This window comes from Mus caroli, unplaced genomic scaffold (genome assembly GCF_978045245.1).
Source record: "Mus caroli unplaced genomic scaffold, Mus_caroli_1 scaffold_6, whole genome shotgun sequence".
Taxonomy (NCBI): domain Eukaryota; kingdom Metazoa; phylum Chordata; class Mammalia; order Rodentia; family Muridae; genus Mus; species Mus caroli.
The window spans coordinates 4,104,409-4,124,903 of record NW_028227261.1 but is presented as its reverse complement, the minus strand read 5'-3'; the positions used below and the strand labels follow the sequence as shown (position 1 = coordinate 4,124,903).

The following is a 20,495-nucleotide window of genomic DNA, read 5'->3' as shown; positions in this document are numbered from 1 at the left end:
CTTCTTTGGTGGCCTGCAACTTTTTGGACTTGGTTTCTAGGCAAAGCAGAAAGCAGCAGCATTAGGTGCACCCAGCTTGTGCTTGGGGTTCCCGGGGGTGTCTCTTTGGAGATTAGCGGGTCAGTGTTGGCTGAGGGGGTCTGAGGCCAACAGGGGTCAGGGGTCGACGGGGCTCGCTGTCTGCAGCCATCGGGGTAAAGGGTGGAAAGCCCTGGCCGTCTGCACACTTGGCACCGCGTGCTGTAGGCCCGGGTGAGACCAAGGTCGGGCACAGGGGTCGGCGCGCGGCTCGCGGGCACCGAGCCCGTCCCGGTCGGGCCTCCCCCGGTGACCTCATCGGGTGGCCGGCCCCGGCCGGTAGCGAATCGCCTCGCGGGCGCACAGGAACGCCCCGTAGATTCTTCGGCGGCCACCACCGCCGCAGCCACGCACGCACGCGCCCCGGGGACGTTCCACGACTCGGCCTCCAGCCTGCGTGGTGTCCGCCGCGGGCCGCTCAGCCTGCTCCGCGCCGGCGCGTGCAGTGTGCGCGCGTGCGCGCGCGCGCCACCCAACTGCCACCGAACCTTCTGGAAGCGGAGTCCCACAGCCGCCCCCGCCGCCGCCAAGAGCTCGCCGCTCCAGCGAGCGCCTGCCGCCGTGGAGGCCTCTGGGCAGGGGGGCGGGACGGGGCCTGCGCGAGGGCGGAGACCCCGAGGGGCGGCCGCCTCTGATTCGCCGCCTCCGCGCAGGCCCCGCCTGTCTGGCGCCATGGCTCCGCCTCTTCCCTCCTCCTCTATGGCGCCTCCCAGGCTCATTCATTCAGGGACGGGCCTGCTGGACACCTGTTCTCAGATCCCGCCGCCGCCGCCCGCCGTCGCAGCCAAGATGTCCGGCCCCACCACAGACACGCCGGCCGCCATCCAGATCTGCCGGTAAGACAGAGGCCTGCGGGCCAAGCCGACCCTTCCCGCTCGCTCGCGCCGGAACTCCCTGAGGCGATGCTAGCACCCAGGCTCACCAGGATGCTGCCTTCATCCTGAGCGGCCCTGCCCGGCTTCACGCTCCCGGCATCCGGGCCCTGGAACCCACCCTTGACCCCTTCACAGGACTCAGGCCCAGGATTCTGTACCCGGACCTCGCCCTGGATCCACCACCCCCTCCCCGTGCCCTCCTCAGGGATGCTCCCCGCCATGCTGCAGAACCGGGCCGCCGTGCCGACTCCTCCCACCGGCCTTTGGCTGCATCCCAAGGGCGGTGGCCGCAGTTCTGAGGACACTCGATGTAGGAAATCCGGGCAGGACACTGGGACAGGGCGACTGGCAAAAGGACTGTCTGTCCGCCGCCTTCTTGTGCGTCCTATAGGGCTTGCCCCACCCCGGGCTCGCCGCCTTATAGTCCGAGCCCAACCTCCTGCGGGGTTCGGAAAGGGTAACAGGCTGCAGAGGGTGGTGGGGGACATTCCCAGATCAGTGCGAGCACACATGGGTGGGTACCTCCGTGAGGGCAGGCCCCAGACCCATACATAGTTCCTTCAGAGCCCCGCCTCGGTTGTGTGGAGAGCAGGTGTTAGAAGGAAGAACTCATCCATTCAAATGGTTTATTGCCTGGGAAAGGGAGTGAGTGGGTCATCTCACACAATAGGGGTGAAGGGTCGTTTTCATCTAAGCATCCTCCCTGTCTTGTGCCATTGGGGATGCTGCTTAGATGTGGGTCCCCAGAGGAAGCTGGAGCTGATGAGCAAGCTCATTTCTCCGAGAAGGCGGGGAGGGCAGCCTCAAGGTTACCCTGCGGTTTCGTTCACAGAAGTAAAAGCAGAGGCAAGCTGACATTTTTACACCAGATCAGTAAGGGGCAGGAATGGGAGATGGGGGGGGGGGGGGGATCGTGCCTGCAGGCTGCCTGCCCTGTCTGACACACGACAAGAGTGAGATTTCTGAGAGTGTGTATCACGTAGGGCGAGCAAACACTCAGTTTGAAGGCTGAGCAGGCATCACACCGACCTTGTGTCCGAGCCGTAACCCAGCGGAGGCAGGGTCCTGTCTTGTGGATGTTGCTGCTGGATAATTGGAGCTCTTTGCTGACAGCCTCACCTTCTGGCCTGGCAGAGGCCATTTCCTGACTTCAAGGTCAGTACTGACTTCCTAGAGAAGTCTGTATGTTTAGGGGAGCCCTGCCCCCCTTGCTACCTTATTGCAGCGTGGCTGCCCTGGCCGTTTGACTTGAACTCTATGGGGACAGAGTGCCTGTTACTGATGATGGGGGTCTTTGAGACGTGCTGTTTATTGGTGTGGGGGGTCTTGGGCTTCACCTTTCTGGGAGGCTGGCTGGCAGAGTCCTTCCTCCTCCTGCTGTGTGGAGGAGGGATTTGAGAAACTCAGTAAGGCTGTGGAGCCCCAGGAGCTACAGAGTTAGCTCCTGCTTAGGTCTGTCTGGTCATACTGATTAAATCACCCGGGCTCTTATTTAACCTCATCAGTATGGTTAGCGACGGAACATTTTTTTTCCACTCTCTTCTACCAGCTAATGGCTTTTTATGTAGCTTTGGATACTTTCATATGTTCACAACCGTCTTGTGTGTGGATTTTCTTATTGCAGGGCTGCCTCTAGCTGTCAGAGTCACAATGGCATATTTCCTTTAAGTGACAGAGGGTGCCTGGCTAGGAGGCCTGGCCGAGATGTTTCAGGCCAAAGCATGACTGCCAAGGGAGGTGGGACTGTGAAGTAGACTGTGGTCACGTGGGCTTGACCAGGTGGAACACTGGCGAGTAGACCTAGATGTGTGGGGAGCCCTTTAAGGACATTTGAGCCAGTACCATGAAAGACCAGACTCCTGGCCTGGTGCATCTAAGCCATGAATTTAACAAGACTTCACCGGACACCTCCCAAGGAGCCCAGCCCTGGAAGGACACTGAACAGTGGAAAGTTTAGTCCTTATTGTAGGAGAGACACAGTGTCATGCAAGATGCTGCACCCGTCATCCCAGATTGTTAGAGAGGTCATCTGCTCTCCGTGCCAAAGCTTGAAGGAAGGAAGGGAGCTTACAAGACAGATAGGTGTTGGGCTAAAGCTAAAGCTGCAAGGACCTGAGTTCAGACCTGTGGAAAGTGAGTCAGAGGACTGAGTGTCTGCAACGCCAGTACTCCTGCGGCGAGGTCGGGGGTGGAGACACGAGGAAGCTCATTGGCCAGCTAAGATGATTGATACCGCAGTGAACAGCAAGAACCCTGTCTCAGTCCAGGCACAGTGTGAGGACTGGCGCCTGAGGTGGCTCTCTGACCTCTATACTTCTTACACCATGGCATTGTACACCTGCATACACGCACAGATGCACACGCACCCCCTGCAAAGATAAAAGTAAACGTGGCCACAGGCTTGGGGTGGGCGTGGCCTCTGCCCTTGGTGACTGAGTAACCTGGAAGCCCATTGTTTAGATTCCTGTGTCCCTGTTCTCTTCTGGGTGTGAGTGTTGAATAAGACTTAGTTGAGGGGCAGGAGAGATGGCTCAGCGGTTAAGAGCACTGACTGCTCTTCCAGAGGTCCTGAGTTCAATTCCCAGCAACCACATGGTGGCTCACAACCATTCTTAATGAGATTTGAAGACAGCTACAGTGTACTTACATATAATAAATAAATGAAATCTTAAAAAAAAAAAGACTTAGTTGAGCAAGGAATGATAGTGCAGGCCTTTAATCCTAGCACTCAGGAGGCAGAGGTGGATCTACAGAGTTCTAGCATAGCCAGAGCTACACAGAGAAACCCTTTCTCCTAAATCCAATTAAGTAAGTTAAAAAAAGAAAAAAAAAGACTGTAATCTGACCTGACCCGGTAGAACGGCTAGCCCAGAGTCAATGGGCATTATTTATGTGGAAAGTGGGCCACCAGTTTACGAGGTGAGAGCCTGGGCTCCATTCCTAGGTCTGTCTCTTGCAGGTTGCTATGTGACTTAGGTCACTTCCTTAACTTCACAGCATAATCTCACTTGACCCTAATTTTCTTATCTGTAAATTAGACATAGGATAGTGCCTATCTTAGGGTCACTGTGTGGACTAATACCTTTGCCCCATTTCTTGCTTGTATAAACATGAGCTTACAAAAAAAGAACCCTTTGAGAACCAGATCTTTGGGCACTTAGGCCACTGAATAATTGTCATCTATCTTTTGATCCAGTGCAAAAAGTCAACCTTCAAGCAATGTGCTGGTATAGGGGGCCCTTGGTGCAAGATGGCATAGGTGTGTGTGTGTGTGTGTGTGTGTGCGCGCGCGCGCGCACTCTCTCTCTCTCTCTCTCTCTCTCTCGTGTGCACACATGTAAAAGCATGACAAGGACGCTTGTGGGAGTAGGTTCTGGGGATTGAACCCAGATTTTCAGACTTGGCAGTGTCTTCATTCACTGGATCATCCCACCAGCCCCCATGGAGGTGCTAGAACAGAACTCTGAAAAGCCACAAGCTCTCTTTATGTGCCCACCCTTCCCTTTAGCTCTGTCTGACTTTTATTTATTTATCTATTTTGTCCTTTTTTGAGGCAGAGTTTCACTTAGTAGCCCATGCCAGCCTTGTCCTTGGCATCCTGCCCCAGCCTCATGATAACTGAGTGCTGGGATTTCATGGTTTTAGGACCTATTCGGGGCTGAAGGTGTGACATCTGCAGACTCTGTCTCATCCTGCTCTCAGATGTTGTTCTATTAAGCGCTTTCCTGAGAGTGGGATTCCAGGACGTGAATCCCTTCAGGGCTGCCTGCAGTCTGCAAACTCCGGCAGGGTTCGTCCAGTAGATGTGAATTTTCTCCCCTTTCAGCTTGGTCTTTGGCTGGAAAGTGGAATTAACAAGAACACAGAATCTGTTCTGGAACATTCCATAAAGTACAGCGTGGCTCTGTACCTGGGGGGGGGGTGTATGGCCCCTGTTGAAGATGCACTCTTTGTAACCCAGTGAGCTGTGTCAGAGGATGCCTGAGTCTGCCACTGTCTTGCTACAGCCTGTCACCTAGCCCAGTGTCACTCTAGATTTCACCCTGAAGCTACCAGCTCCCCGGTATCATGCAGGCCAGAAGGCGCCGTCTCTTATTTATTTAAGATGTATGTACCGATTTTTATGTGGATGGATGTTTTGCTTGCATATATGTCTCCTGCCATGTGTGTGTCTAGTGCCAGAGAGAGCATTGGCTCCCTGGACCGGAGATTCAGCTAGTTGTGAGTTGCCGTCTGGGTGCTGGGAAGCAAACTCAGGTGTTCTGGAGAGCAGCCAGCATTCTCAACCCACAAGCCATTTCTCCAGCCCTCTCCTGAAGGACCCAAGTGGGTGTGAAGGGTTGGCTCTCAGCGTCGACCCCACAGGTACCTTGACGACCCACCTTGGTATTGTTTTCCAGTCCCAGAGGTTCCAGGGAAGGGAGAGCATATGGGGTTTTCCCCACCAAGGATGTGTACTGAGGAGCTGCAGGGAGGCTGGCTGCCACTGCAAACGTCAATGCCTGCAGTGACATTTCAGCAGTCAACAGAATGCAGGTGGATTTTAAAAGTATGTATAGAGAGTTCCTTGAACTCTGGGCAGGACAGCCTTTAGTCTCATAGACACAGCTATTCCTTGGTTGAGGATGACACCATCTGTAATCTTAACTTGAAAAGAGCCACTGCCTCTGGCCAACTCAGGCACCTATCCTCACATGTACACACCCTCTACATACATACATGCATACCTACATAATAACAAGTCATAAAATCAATTTGAAACAAGCCTTAGTGTGGAGTGACGCGCCTCTCTCATTCCAGCATGTGACAGGCAGAGGCGGAGGGCTAACTGGACTGTGTGAGGAGACTTTCTCTCTATTTTTTCTTTTTAAATCTGATGATTAATGTTAAGAAAGATAATAAATGTTAGGTAGAGACCAGTAATTGGCTCAGCAATGGAAGTGCTTGCTTGCTGAGCTTGATATGAGTTTGGTCCTTGGAAATCCACACAGTGGAAGGAATCAACTCTTGCGTATGGTCCCTGTACTTCCACTAACTGGTGGCATACAGGCATGGTAAACCCTGCTCTTTATAAATAAATCTATAGGGGGGAAAAAGACTTGTTCTACTCTGACCCAGGGACTAAACCCTCTTCCAGAGGACCTGAGTTCAATTCCCAATCACCACATGGTGGCTCACAACCATCTGTAATGGGATCTGATGCCTTCTTCTGGTGTGTCTGAAGAGGGCGACAGTGCACCCATAAAATAAATAAATAAATCTTAAAACAAAACTATGCATGAGGCTTCACTGTTGTCTTAGTTGGGTTTTACTGCTGTGGAGAGATACCATACAGGTTCAGAGGTTCAGGGAGCATGGCAGCATGTAGGCAGGCATGGGGCAGGAGAAGCTGAGAGTTTAACATCTTTATCTGAAGGCCACTAGAGGACTAGCTTCCAGGCAGCTCGGAGGAGGGTCTTAAAGCCCACGCCTACAATGCCACACCTACTCCAACAAAGTCACACCCATTAGTGCCACTCCCTGGGCCAAGCATATTCAAAGCATCACAACTGGATTGCCCAGGCTATCCTTTCTGGGCTTGAGTGAGACTCTTGCCTCTGCTTCCTAAGTTCCCTAGCAAATGGGAGGACAAGTGTGCCACTGTGCTTGGTCTGTGGTGGATTTCAAAAGGAGCCTGTGTTTTAGAGAGCAGGCTGAGGTGTTTGTGGATACCAGGTTGTGCTGTCGGGAGACTTGCTGCAAGAAGGCCAGGCGTGGGGGAGTGCTGGGGACAGATGAGAGGTCTGGAGGCTGCTGGATTGACTTGTGTAGGAGCTATGTATGGGGAGGGACATGGGACTTTCCCTGTCCTAAACCTTTGTTTCCTTTCATACCAGAGAGTGGAAAACACCAGCTCTGGTGCTTCCCCGTCAGAATGTGAGTCAGAGTGGAGCCTCAGTGCCCCAGTGCAGCACCAACTCCCTCCAGCCCCCGACTTCCTGCTGCTTTCACGCCTAGCCGGGACCTCTGCCTTACTTGGCAGGCCAGCCAGTCTCGCTGAGAATCTTTTGGCTGAGGTGGGACCTATGCCTCAACTTGTAATAAGCCAAGCAGGGTGGAGCTTGGCTTGAAGTTCCTGGAGATAGGGGTTTAAGAAGGGGGTCGGTCAGCCCTGCAGAGGGGCGGGGCCTTTGTCCTCCTCAGCGCTCCTCTCTGGGAAAAGGCTGAGTAACTGCATACCCTTTCATGGGTTGCACTGGGCCCAGCTGGATTCCCTTGAGGAGGCCCCTTCACTAAGCTAGATATTGGCCGGAAGCTGTCTGGTAGCTAAGCCTGGCTCTGGGAGGGAGGATAAATGCTTTGTCCCATGTCTGGGATGAAGCTGCTTGTCTGGACTCTGCGCCTCTGGGAGGTGGGGAGGCAGGTAGCCTTCTCGAGCCTGCCGCCTGGCCAGGAGTGTTCGGGGCTCAGGAAAACATTCTGGGCTGCCATGAGGGCTGTCAAAACCAGAGCAGACCACCAAAAGCTTGGACATTGCATCACCATGGGAAGGTAGGAAGACTGGTGATATTCTGCCCCCTCAGGGATTATTCTCCCTGCTAGCCAGCCCCAGGGTCTCAGGCCGAAAAACATGGAGGATGTGCTGTGAATCCTTAGGATGGTCAGCGGGACAGGGTTTGGGTGAGCTGCATTGTCTTAGATGGGCACCAGTTGAGACCTGCCATGCTGTTCTTTTGGGGACCAGTGGAGGCTCCTGGGCTCCAGGCTTGTCTGCTCTAGGCTGTAGGAAGCTAGGCCCTTCCTAGTCCTGAACTCCTTTGGGTGTGGTTGGAGACAGATCACCACATCCTGTGAGCTAGCAGCTGTGCTGCCCTCTAAGCTTATCTTTCAGATGGCCAGAGACAGATAGTCAGCTTCTGTTCGGGCCTTGTTTGGCCCTGCGTCAGTGGGCTTTTTATCTCCCCTGAGTTTTGTTGGAATGTAATTTACATGTATGCCCTGTTTTCTGTTGAAGTTCACCAGATGGCCGTGTCATCAAGTGATGGGAGTGGCTTTGTTTCCCCAGTTCTTTCTGCGTGCTTATGAGGTGACTGGCCATGAAAGACTGCATGCAGGACTGGAGGGTTTGAACTTTTGGCTCCACCCCACTACATGCTGCTGTGGGGGTAGAGGACCTTATTGGCTTGAGTCAGTCACACATGACCCATGACCAATGACTTGATCATTTATGAAATTCCTTTAAAAACTCTTGACCCTGCCGGGCGTGGTGGCGCACGCCTTTAATCCCAGCACTCGGGAGGCAGAGGCAGGCGGATTTCTGAGTTCGAGGCCAGCCTGGTCTACAAAGTGTGTGCCAGGACAGCCAGGGCTACACAGAGAAACCCTGTCTCGAAAAACCAAAACCAAAACAAACAAAAAAAAAAAACAAAAAAAACCCTCTTGACCCTAAGGTTAGTTAGCATTTGTGAGCTTCCCACTGGCAGCCAATAGATCTATTAGGCTGATCCCAGTTGTGTCCTTCCTTTAAAACAAAAAAACAAAAACGAAGCAAAACTCTAGCGCCTTGTTGTGTGTCCCAGGCTTTCCCCAGAGACTCTGGCTCCCGAGCCCGGGATGCAGGAAGCAGAGGCATCTGATGCTTGTTCATGGAGCTGGTGTGAGTGGAAGCAGCTTGCTGGGGAGTAGCTCAGAGTCACCCAGCAGTTCCAGGGCCACTCTTGAGGGATACAGGCTGGCTTCCAGCATGTAGGAGGGTTCAGTGTCCCCACATCTTGGCCAGCGCTTGCTTGTTAGTGGATGTGAGGCATTGCCACCTGGCGGTTCCGATTGGCTCTTCTTTGATGATCTGAGGTTGAGCATGCTTTCATGTGCTACTGAGCACTGAGTCTTTGAGTTGTCGTCTTAGTCATGCCTCTTGCCTGTTTACTTTTTATTTCTATCTTTTTCAAAACAGGTTTCTCTCCATGTATAACAGCCCTGGCTGCCCTGGAACTTGCTGCTTTTTTTTTTTTTTTCTTCTTTCTTTTTAAACAAGGAAAGGTTTATTTTAGCTTATGGATTCAGACGGTTCAGTCCATGGTCCAAGTTGCTGGTTCTGATGGCAGAGGGGAACCCTAACCCTGCAGGATCGCTCGCATTCCTGACATGCAGCCAGCGTGAGGGCAGCTCTCACATGTTTACTTACCTGCAGAAGCAGATGCTCCACTCAGTGGAGTGCTCTTTACCGCCCATCAGGATGGTGGGAGCATGTGGCGGAAGTCACCCACCTCATGGCGTAATGGAAGCAGAGGTAGCTGGTGGCGAGCGGACTGGGGACCAGGTACAGCTTTCAAAGGCATAGCCTCGTTATTTCCTTTCTCGAGCTAGCACCCACTTTGTGAAGTTTCTACTACCCTCTAAAATAGCACCACGAGCTGAGGATGAAGAGTTGGATACGCAAGCCTGTGGGGAACATTGCTGTAACCGCAGGCTTTTCCACCTGAGCTGAAGTTCCTGAAATAACCACTCTGAGGTTGAATTTTTTGTGAATAATAGCCTAGGCCATAAGCTTGGGCTTGTTCCCTGACTAGCTTGTGACTTAACCCATTTATTATATTGTAATTTCTGCCATGTGGCTAGTTACCTTGCCTCAGGGTCATAAGACTGTCTCTATCACTGTGCCCCTTCTTGGAATTGGGAACAAAACACCCATGGAAAGAGTTACAGAGATAAAGTTTGGAGCTGTGAAGAAAGGATGGACCATCTAAAGACTGCCATATCCAGGGATCCATCCCATAATCAGCTTCCAAACGCTGACACCATTGCATACACTAGCAAGATTTTGCTGAAAGGACCCAGATATAGCTGTCTCTTGTGAGACAATGCCGGGGCCTAGCAAACACAGGAGTGGATGCTCACAGTCAGGTATTGGATGGATCACAGGGCCCCCAATGGAGGAGCTAGAGAAAGTACCCAAGGAGCTAAAGGGAACTGCAACCCCATAGGTGGATCATTATTAGGAACTAACCAGTACCCCAGAGCTCTTGTCTCTAGCTGCATTTGTATCAAAAGATGGCCTAGTCGGCCATTACTGGAAAGAGAGGCCCATTGGACTTGCCAACTTTATATGCCCCAGTACAGGGGAATGCCAGGGCCAAGGGGTGGGGGTGGGTGGGTGGGGGACTGGGGGGGGGAGTGTATTGGGGACTTTTTGGATAGCATTGGAAATGTAATTGAGGAAAATACCTAATTAAAAAAAAAAAAAAAGACTGTCTCTATCATCACTATGGTAAATCTTCTCCATGCCTGACTCTATCCCAGAATCCTCCGCTTTGTTTTTTTGTTTTTGTTTTTGTTTTGTTTTGTTTTTTGGCTCTGGAGTGCTGAGATTAAAGGCATGAGCCACCAAACCCAACTTTTCTTTCTTTTATAGATTTATTATCTTTTAGTTTATGTATTTATGTGGGTATGTATGTCATGTGTGTAGGTGCCCTCAGAGGCCAGAAGAGGCTGTTGAATCTTTTGGAGCTGGGGTTATGGGAAGTAGAGCTGCCATGTGGGTGCTGGGAACTGAACTTGGGTCGTCTGGGTAGAGAGCAAGCATTTTTAACCAATGAGCCAGCTTTTTAACACTCTTTCCCCCATCCCCACTCTTTGAGAGACCTCACTATATAGCCCAGGCTATCTTAGAATTAGCTCTGTAGACCAGGCTGGCCTTGGAATCACAGCTCTTCCACTGTGCCTCCTGAGTGCTGGGATCAGCTAGGTTTTTTGGCTTTCTTGAGATGGCATCTCTATCACAGTCTAGCCTCACACTCACTGTGGCTTGGAAGCTCACCCTGAACTCCTTACCTTTCTGCCTCTACTTCCTGTGTGCTGGGTTAGAGATGAACATCCGCACTTGACCTTAGCCTGCTTTCTGATAGGCTTGTCTTTTACTAGTTGAGCTCATAAAAGTTCTTTATAAATTTCAGATACAATTTATCTTCTCATATTTTTTACCCAAAATTTGTTAAATAATAGGTTCCATTCCATTTATAAACTTAATTGTTTCCCAGTGTGTGGTTCAGTGCGCATTCATAGCGCATGTCTCCAGAAGGAAGCTCTAGGCTAGCCCTACCAGACAGCCCCTTGGTCTTCCCAGTTTCTGGCAGCCTACCTTCTATTGTAGACAAGGAGGAGTTCTCTGAATCTGACTGCTTTGTGTTCAGGCGCCTTGTACAGTGGCTTGTAGTGGTGCCCTCCTCAGTTCTTTGCTCATTTGTGTGGTTGCATGTCGGAATTTCTTTTTGTCAGTTTGTGCGTGCTCGCGTGTGTGCGTGTGTGCGTGTGTGCGTGTGTGTGTGTGTGTGTGTGTGTGTGTGTGTGAGTGATAGTATCATGTAGCCCGGCCTACCTGGAACTTTTTTTTCATTTTTTTTATGTGTATTTGTGCATCATGTGCACACAGTGTCCTTGGAGGCCAGAAGAGGGTGTCGCATCCCCTGGAACTGGAGTTTCTGACTGTTGTGAGCTGCCATGTAGGTGCTGGGGATGGAATGTGGGTCCTCTGGAGGAGCAGTCAGTGCTCGTATCCACTGAGCCATCTCTAGGTTGTCGGCCTTGCTGTCAAGTGCCTTTTCCTGCTCAGCCTCTGAAGGGCTGGTCTCCCTTTCTGCACCTTCCCCAGCGCTGGGGCTATAGGCATGTGCCACTATGCCTGGCTTATGCAGTGCTTGGAATCGTGTAATGTGGGCAAGTGTCACCACTCTAGAGGTCGTGGGACCTGGGAGAACGGAATTGATAAGTGAAGAGGACTAAGGTCTCATGCAGTTGCTGGCTTTACGCAGCACCTCAGACAAGGTCATACAAGCAAAGTTCTCATGAGTCCAGGCTGAATACAGTCATAAAGACAAGGCCACACATGGCAAAACCATGTTTTTCCATGGAGCCATATAAGGACAGTTTAAGCCTTTAACTGAATAACAACAGCAAGTGATTCTGGGTAATGTGAAGGAAACTGCCATCACTGCACCTGGGAGGAACATGAAAACCCAGTCGAAGAACAAGTCTATGCTTTGAAGAAGCTGAGGTCACAAGACTCTTGCTTTGATTTCCCAGAGTGTTCTCACAGAATTCTCACAACTCCATTCCTGTCTGTGCCGGCTGGTGGGCACGGAGGTAGAGCCCATGTGTTCACTGTGAAGTACTGTGCTGGGAGTGTGGCCCACTGGGACAGCTCGTGTGTGTCTCTTCCCAGTTGTTCTGGGTATACACCCAGAATGGTTTGCCAGAATATAAGGCAATTAGCTCTCTTCCTAATTTTTAAGGAGTATACCATTTGTCTAGCCTCCGAACACTGCCCAGGCCCAGCCCTCTTCCAGCACACTTGCTTTGTTCTGTTGTGTTTCTGGGGACAGGGATGCAGTCCTGCTGTGTCACTGAGCTGGTCCTCTAGCTCCTGTTTTCTGTGGTTTCTTTCTTCCCTCTTGAGGCAGTGCCCCATTGTCTATTTAGGCCGTCCACCACACAGGTCCCCTCTGCCTTGTGAGTATTGGGTTTAAACGTGCTCCACGCCCAGCATGCTAAGTTATTTGTTTAATTTAATTTAATTTAATTTTTTTTTATCTGTAAGGCTTATTGTACAGTTTTTGTGGAGGTAGAAAAGGTTTTGTCATTGTCATTCCAGGCACTAGGAGATGGACATAGGGACAGGGAGCACGCATCAGCCTTCTGTGCCGTTGTTGTTGGCAACTTCGTATGCTGGAGTCTCCCGCATTTGAGCCAATCACTAAGAAGAGAGCTGTTTCCTGATGCTCTGTGTAGGCAGTGTTGTCAGTTTCACTTGTGTGGTGATCTTGCTGTCCATCGACTCTCTGGGACAAACACTTGGGAGGCCAGGAAGAGGGACCAGGAAGCCTTCAACCACACAGGCTTCCCGGTTCTTTCTTCTGCAGCAACCATGGTAGCAGGAAAGGATGTCTTATAGGAGGAAGTGACTGGGGCTCATGGGATGCTGGAAACACGAGGTGGAATAAAACCCTCAGGACAGAGCCCTGTTTCTGCCTCCCTCCCATGAGCTCTGAGGACACTGCTCAGCGTGGCAGCGGCCACTCGGAGCCTGGTGTCAGTTTGGAGAGCAAAAGGCTGTGAGTAGGAAGATGTGTCAGGAAGGAAGCAGCCCTAGGGTTCTCTGACTGAGTGTCTGAGACTTGCTGCTGAATAAGCTCACCCTTTCTTGTTCTTTATGATCTCTGGCTGGCTGATTCAATTCAGCTCATCTGACTCAAAGTCCTCTCCACACTAACTGATTCAACCTGGTCTCTGTCTCTCTCTGTTTCTGTCTCTGTCTCTCTCGCTCCCTCTCCCTCTTCTCCTAAATTGCTCTGCTTGACCTCAACCCGACTCTCTCTACCTTCTGGCTCCTGCTCATTGTCTGGCTCGTTCTGTTTTACCTGTGCCTAGCATGTTCTCTCTTCAACCCATCTGTAAAGCTCTGCCAGTTAAACTGTCTCGCTCCTTTTCTGTACTGCCCCTTAAGTTACTTCCCTTTCTCCTCCTCAGAGCTGGGCAGATGCTATTCCGTCTAATCTTCCTCTTATGCGTCGTCACTCTGCCGCTCAGTTAGACATCACTTTCAAATTTGGGTGCTTCCTTCTACAAACTAACTTTATTTTCATTGTTTGGGATTAAAGGTGTATACTAAGGGCTAAGCCACACCACAACTAGAAACTGTCTTTTTTTTCCCCCTTAACACAATCTTGGGGTTCAGAGTGTGATCAAATATCCTATAATCAGATTTGACAAGTCCAGGGTGAATCTTTCCGTGTGGATGACCAGGGCACAGGCTGCCAAAGCCACTTCTGAATCCGGAGATGGCTTATTTAACATTCAAGTGGGGTGTGCAGTATATTGGGTTTTGTTTCTTTCTTTTCTCTGTCTGTCTGTCTGTCTGTCTGTCTGTCTGTCTGTCTCTGTGTCTCCACAACAATCTCATGTATCCATGTATCTCAGGCTAGCCTCTAACTTACTGTGTAGTCTGGAATTCTTCATTCTCCTGCCTCAGCCTCCAGAGAGCAGGGATTGCAGGTGTGCATCATCATGCTAGACTCCTATGTTTTTGATTTGTCTTTCTATTAATATGTACTCTACTGTATTTTTTTTAAAAGTAAAACACTATTCAGCAATTTTAAAATTGACTGCTTATTTATAACAGCAGGGGCCTTGTGCCCACAGCATGTTGATTGGTCACCTATGTGTTCCTTTTGCAGGACTGGCTACTTGTTCTTGGCTTTTTTTTTTTGGCTTTGAATTCTTCATGCAGCCAAGAATGATCTTGAACTCTGGATCCTCCTGCCTCCACCATACGTGCTGTGATGATTGGTGTGCCCCACCATGGCCCAATCTTTGCCAGTTAAAAAGATGATGTATTATAGCCACTGATCCTGGCATTGAGGGCAGAGGCTCCAGGACAGCCAGGACCTACCCAAAGAGGCCCCGTGTAAACAAAAAAATTGGCTCTCTGTTTTGGTTGCTGGCTTCCCATTGGGCATATGACTTACACAGTGCTCCCTTTTTGTTCCCAGTCTTTAGATTCTATTGATACTGTTGTAAATATAGAAAATATTTACATTTTGTGCCTACTCTTTTATGCCCAAACCCAGTGTCAGGAGGACTTTTCTCCTCGGGGCTCTCACATTTAGGCCTGAGGTCTGTTACGTATTACTTTTGTGTATTTTGTAGGTAAGGGGCAATTTTCTTCTTTGGTTGCTCTCCCAGCCCTGTTTAAAGGTGTTATTTTCCTCTCCAATGCTTTCGGTGTCTTTGTAGTCGATTGTGTGTGTGAGAGAGTGTGTTCATGTGGGTGTGTGCATGTGTGTGAGCATGCTGTGTTGTGCCTACGTTGTGTCAGAGTACAGCCTCTGTCTGGCGTTGGTCCTCACCTTCCACCTTGTGTGAGACAGGCCTCTTATTCCTTCCTTCCTGTGTGTGTAAGGCTAGCGAGCCCTCCAGCTACTGGGGATTCTGCTGTCTTTGCCTCCATCTGTGTCAGGGTCCAACCTTGACACAGGGGCTGGGTTCCCAACCGGACGCAGAGTTAACTGAAGGCACACAATAAATACAGACATGGGGCTGGTGAGATGGCTCAATGGGTAAGAGCACCCGACTGCTCTTCCGAAAGTCCAGAGTTCAAATCCCAGCAACCACATGGTGGCTCACAACCATCCGTAACGAGACCTGGCGCCCTCTTCTGGAGTGTCTGAAGACAGCTACAGTGTACTTACATATAATCAATAAATAAATCTTAAAAAAAAAATAAATAAATACAGACATGGACAACTTCTGGGGTGCAAGCTGACAGGCAATATTTTAAGGCTTAAGGTTGTTGTTCCTCTGTCTGTCTGTCTGTCTGTCTCTGTTTCTCTGTCTCTCTCTCTCGTTGGCTCACTGGCTCGCAGCTGAGGCTGCATGCACGCTTCCTTCTCCTGTGCACTCTGCTTTTCTCCCATGTGCTTTTCTTTTCCTGAACTCTCACACTACTACACACACAGCTCACACACACCCCGTGCTCTCTCCTTTCACTCACACACACACACACCACACACACTCTCCTCTCACTCACGTACACACTCTCCATACATTCTCTCCTCATACTCTCTCCTCACATTATTTCTTCACTCACCCACACTCACTCTCTCCCCTACTCTTGCCCCAGTCTTTGTTGTTACTCCAAAAGCAGGCAGGAAAAAAGACATTGTACAGTCATTGCCAAATGAAATTCAGAATAACCCCATCCCACAGAGAGCCAAGAGTTAGGATTGTTCCCCAAAGTTTCAAGCTTCCCCGTTCCCAGGCCTGGGCTAAAATAGTGATAACTGCAAGCTTATCATTATTTAAACTCTCACTTTTGACTTACTATACTTGAGAGCTCAGAGCCCCGAGGTCAGACACTTGCATTTTCCCGTGAATCTCGAATGATAAATGACGTGGGCAAAGCTGCCAGGCAGTGGCCAGAAAGAATCAAGTTAACCCTTATCTCAGTAGTTCTGCCAGCTTTCTGCTTCTGCGCATTGCACGCAATGACTCTCCTATGAATCCCAGTGTTTTGACTTAGTTTTCCTAGTATATAATTTTATGCATTCTATACTGGCTTATCCAGGAACCCTCTCAAATGTTGTGCAAAACTTATTTCATAACTTCAGTACCTTTTTCCTTTCTCAGGGTCCCAGTATTAGCTGTGCTTCATTTTCATGATAATTTCTTCAAACTTTCTTTGGAAGTCAAACATTAATCTGAAACTACCATTGTGCAGTTATTGCATTGTTTCCAAGATGAGAGCGCACAGCATGCACTGGGCCATTAGAACTGTGCTGTGCCCCTATGCCTCAATTTCTGATTGTTTAAGAATCGTTACATCAAGGAAGACCTTGTGAGAGCCAGCTGCCATTGTGGTGTCTGCTAGGCCGAGGATTTAGTGTTCTCAATAATGCTCTTCCTGGATGTCTTGGGACCCAGAGGACTTGGAACCCTCTGCTTCCAGCCCAGGCACCCAAGCCTCAGTCCTTGTGACATAATTGAGCTTAATGAAATGGGCTGAATTCTGGGAAGTGTGCCCAGGGCAGCATCTCAGTCAGAAACCAGAGGCACCTGCCTAGAAGGTAGGATTCTGAGGGGGCAGTGGGAGTGCAGTTGGCACTTGGTTAAACTGCTTTGCTGAAGTGTACTTGTGTAGTTGCTCCTACTTGCTGAATATCCGCTGTATATAAATGCCTGCAAGGCCAGGCCATAGTCAAGATAAGGAACTGGTCAGCACCTTGGGAGTTTCTTCCTGTTAAATTTTATTCCTCTCTACCTGTAATGTTTAAATAGAAATGGTCCCCTTAGGTTCTTTTACTAAATGCTTAGTCATTGGGCGTGGCACTGCTTGAGAGGAATTAAAATATGTAGCCTTGTTGGAGTAGGTGTGGCCTAGTTAGAGGCAGTGTGTCCCTGGGGGTAAGTTTTGGGGTTTCAGAAACCCCAGGCGAATCTGGGTGTAGAGCTCTCAGCTATCTCTCCAGCACCACGTCGGCTGTGTGATGCCATGCTTCCTGCCAGGATAATGGGCTCAACCTCTGAAGCTATAAGCCAGCCCCAAATAAATGCTGTTCTTTATAAGAGTTGCTGTGGTCAGGCAAGTTAGCATGGTGCACACCTTTAACCCCAGTACTCAGGAGGCAGAGGCAGGTGGATCTCTGTGAGTTTGAGGCCAGCCTGATCCACAGATCGAGTTCCTGGACAGTTCCAGGACAGCTAAGGGTACTCTGTGAACAGACACCATGACCAAGGCAACTCTTTTTTGTTGTTGGGTTTTTTTTTTTTTTTTCAAGACAGGGTTTCTCTGTATAGCCTTGGCTGTCCTGAAACTCACTTTGTAGACCAGGCCGGCCTTGAACTCAGAAATCTGCCTGCCTCTGCTCCTGAGTGCTGGGATTAAAGGTGTGCGCCACCACGCCCAGCTCCAAGGCAACTCTTTTTTTTTTTTTTTTTTTTGGTTTTTCGAGACAGGGTTTCTCTGTAGCCCTGGCTGTCCTGGAACTCACTTGGTAGACCAGGCTGGCCTCGAACTCAGAAATCCACCTGCCTCTGCCTCCCAAGTGCTGGGATTAAAGGCGTGAGCCACCACGCCCGGCCCCAAGGCAACTCTTATAAAGACAACATTTAATTGGGGCTGGCTTACAGGTTCAGAGGTTCAGCCCATTATCATCAAGGTGGGAACATGGCAGCATCCAGGCAGGCATGGTGCAGAAGAAGCTGAGAGTTCTCCATCTTCATCTGAAGGCTGCTACCAGAATACTGACTTCATGGAAGCTAGGACTAGGGTCTTGCAGCCCACGCCCACAGTGACACACCTACTCCAAGAAGGCCACACCCACTCCAACTGGGCCACAACTTCTAGTAGTGCCACTCCTTGGGCCAAACATATGCAAACCATCTCAGGTACACAGAGACACCTTGTCTTGAACACTAAACCAAACCAAACTACAAGGAAAAGACCGTTGCCCTGGTCATGGTCATGTCGTCTCTTCCCAGTGCTAGACTAAGGCACCACCCGCCCTCTTGCCTTTGCCTTCCCACCCTGGGGTATCTACTGCCTGGCTTCCTGGGTTGTTTTTCATTTTCCTAGAGTTGGTGAAAATGGCCCCATGGGCCATGCATACCTGTGACTGGAGTCGCAGGCAGCACAGTCACAACTTCGGAACTAACCCAGACTACACTTAGAACCTGTCTCAAAAAACCTAGGGCCAACTAGAGAGATGGTTCAGTGGTTAAGAACACTGGCTGCAATTCCAGAGGTTTTGAGTTCAATTCCCAGCAACCATGTGGTGGCTCAAGACCATCTATAAAGTGATCTGATGCCCTCTTCTGGCATGCAGGTGTATATGCAGACAGAGCACTCCTACATTTAATAAGTAGTACATAAATAAATAAATAAGTAAATAAATAAATAAATAAATAAATAGATTTCCTTTAAAACAAATAAACAAAGAAGAAAAGCAACTGAGCACACGGGGCTGGGGAGGGGCCGGGGGCCGGCTCGGGGCTGGGGAGGGGCCCGGGGGCCGGCTCGGCAGCTTGCTACTCTTGTGAGAGTTCAAGCTTGTTTTCAGAACCCACATGGGACACCTGGCTGCCACCTGAAACCCATTGCCAGGGAATTCCATGCCCTCTTTTGGCCTTCACAGACATACCCACATGTGTGGCATACAGCACACACACACACTTATGTGTGCAAGGCCCAAAGTTTAATTCCTAGCCCTGGGAGAAAAAGTATTTCCTTTCTTCTTTCCTTCTTTTCTTCCATCCTTACTCTTTTCTTTTTGTGCTTCTCAGATACATTTATGAATGCACATTGTCAGTGGTACTTAGATGTGTACATCGATGTTCCATGTTCCCATCTAACCCAGCTTGCTTACGTTTAACGGACGGGTTTATCGTTGGTGGACTGGGAACAGCTAGTGATGGCCTGGGTGGGTGCAGAACTAGAGTCTCTCAAAGCTTTGCTGCTTTTTTTTTTTTTTTTTTTTAAAGATTTATTTATTTATTATATATAAGTACACTGTAGCTGTCTTCAGACACTCCAGAAGAGGGCGCCAGATCTCGTTACGGATGGTTGCGAGCCACCATGTGGTTGCCGGGAGTTGAACTCTGGACCTTCAGAAGAGCAGTCGGGTGCTCTTACCCACTGAGCCATCTCACCAGCCCGCTTTGCTGCTTTTATCAACACTCCCAGCTTTATATAGGATGAGGGTCTTTGGCCCCATTCCTACCCAGACTTACTGGTAAACTTGGGTGTAGTAGGGGACCCACATATTTTTTTTTTAAAGATTTATTTACTTATTATTATATGTAAGTACACAGTAGCTGTCTTCCAACACACCAGAAGAGGGCATCAGATTCCATTATGGGTGGTTGTGAGCCACCATGTGGTTGCTGGGAACTGAACTCAAGCCCTTTGGAAAGGCAGTCGGTGCTCTTAACTGCTGAGCCAGTGGGCCCATTCTTTTTTTTTTTTTTTTTTTTTTAAGATTTATTTATTTATTATATGTAAGTACACTGTAGCTGTCCTCAGACACTCCAGAAGAGGGCGCCAGATCTCGTTACGGATCTTTGTGAGCCACCATGTGGTTGCTGGGATTTGAACTCTGGACCTTCGGAAGAGCAGTCGGGTGCTCTTACCCACTGAGCCATCTCACCAGCCCACCGAGGACCCATTCTTAATGAGGCTTTGAAGCACCTCAACAGGGCCAAGGCCACAGACCACACCAGATTCTACGACAAACTGAGAAAGGTCAGCATTTCTTGTCTTGCCTATCGTTTTCAGTTGGTGATTATTTTGAGATGCATCCATATGGTTGGTTCTGTGTCGGTATTTGTACCTCTCTGTGGCTGAGGAACACTGCTCAGGGAATGTACCATCAGCTGGTAGATGAACTGATTCTCAAGGGCGTGGGCTGTCGTATAGAAAACTGCTATGCTTATTTGTCTACAGCCTCATTGGTGCCTGTGAGTGATTGATCGTAGGGACAGGCAGGAGGCCAGTGGATGTAGGCTGGGTGTGTTTAGCGCTGGCCCTTGTCTTCTTCCTTCACACACACACATACACACGCAAACGCACATACACACACTCTTTGAGATATCCTTTTGGAGTTTGGATAAAGTTGCTGTCTTGTCCGACTAGCCTCCTCTGGCATATGGGGATGAGCTGTGGAGGAAAGGAGCATGGCCTCCAGCTAGGATGATGTTGGTGTAACATGCACACCCTAAAGGTCCCAGTACTGAGGCCCTTTGTAAGCTGGGCTTAGTGTTTTGAGTTTGGGGTGCTTGGCTGACTCAGTTCCCTTGTCTGTCAGAATCACTTGTCTGTGATTCTAGGCCTTGGAGTCAGGTGAGGGCTCCTACACTCCATAGGGAGAAAAGAATGCTTTTCCATGCTGTTGAAAGCTGCAGAAGGGAATGGTCTATATTCTCTAGGAAACTCTGAGTACAAAGTGAGGTGTGGTTTGGCCTGTTCCTAGGGCCCCAGTTGGTCCTCCTTGTCTGTTAGTGTAAGGATCAGCAACT

General features: G+C 49.8%; 1 protein-coding gene across 4 annotated transcripts in view; it reads left to right on the top strand.

The window, feature by feature from the left end:
* Window positions 1-395: 395 nt before the first annotated feature.
* Window positions 396-20,495, top strand: part of Acot7 (acyl-CoA thioesterase 7) — a 90,085-nt gene continuing 69,985 nt past the window's right edge. The window contains exon 1 of one of the 4 annotated variants that reach the window (XM_085838546.1): window positions 396-914. In XM_085838546.1, the coding sequence (XP_085694672.1) occupies window positions 751-914 (164 nt within the window). In that variant the 5' untranslated portion in view covers window positions 396-750. Of the gene's footprint in view, window positions 915-7,174; window positions 7,485-20,495 lie in introns of those variants that run through there. The other 3 variants (XM_085838545.1, XM_021160606.3, XM_021160605.3) reach the window with 3 other exon arrangements.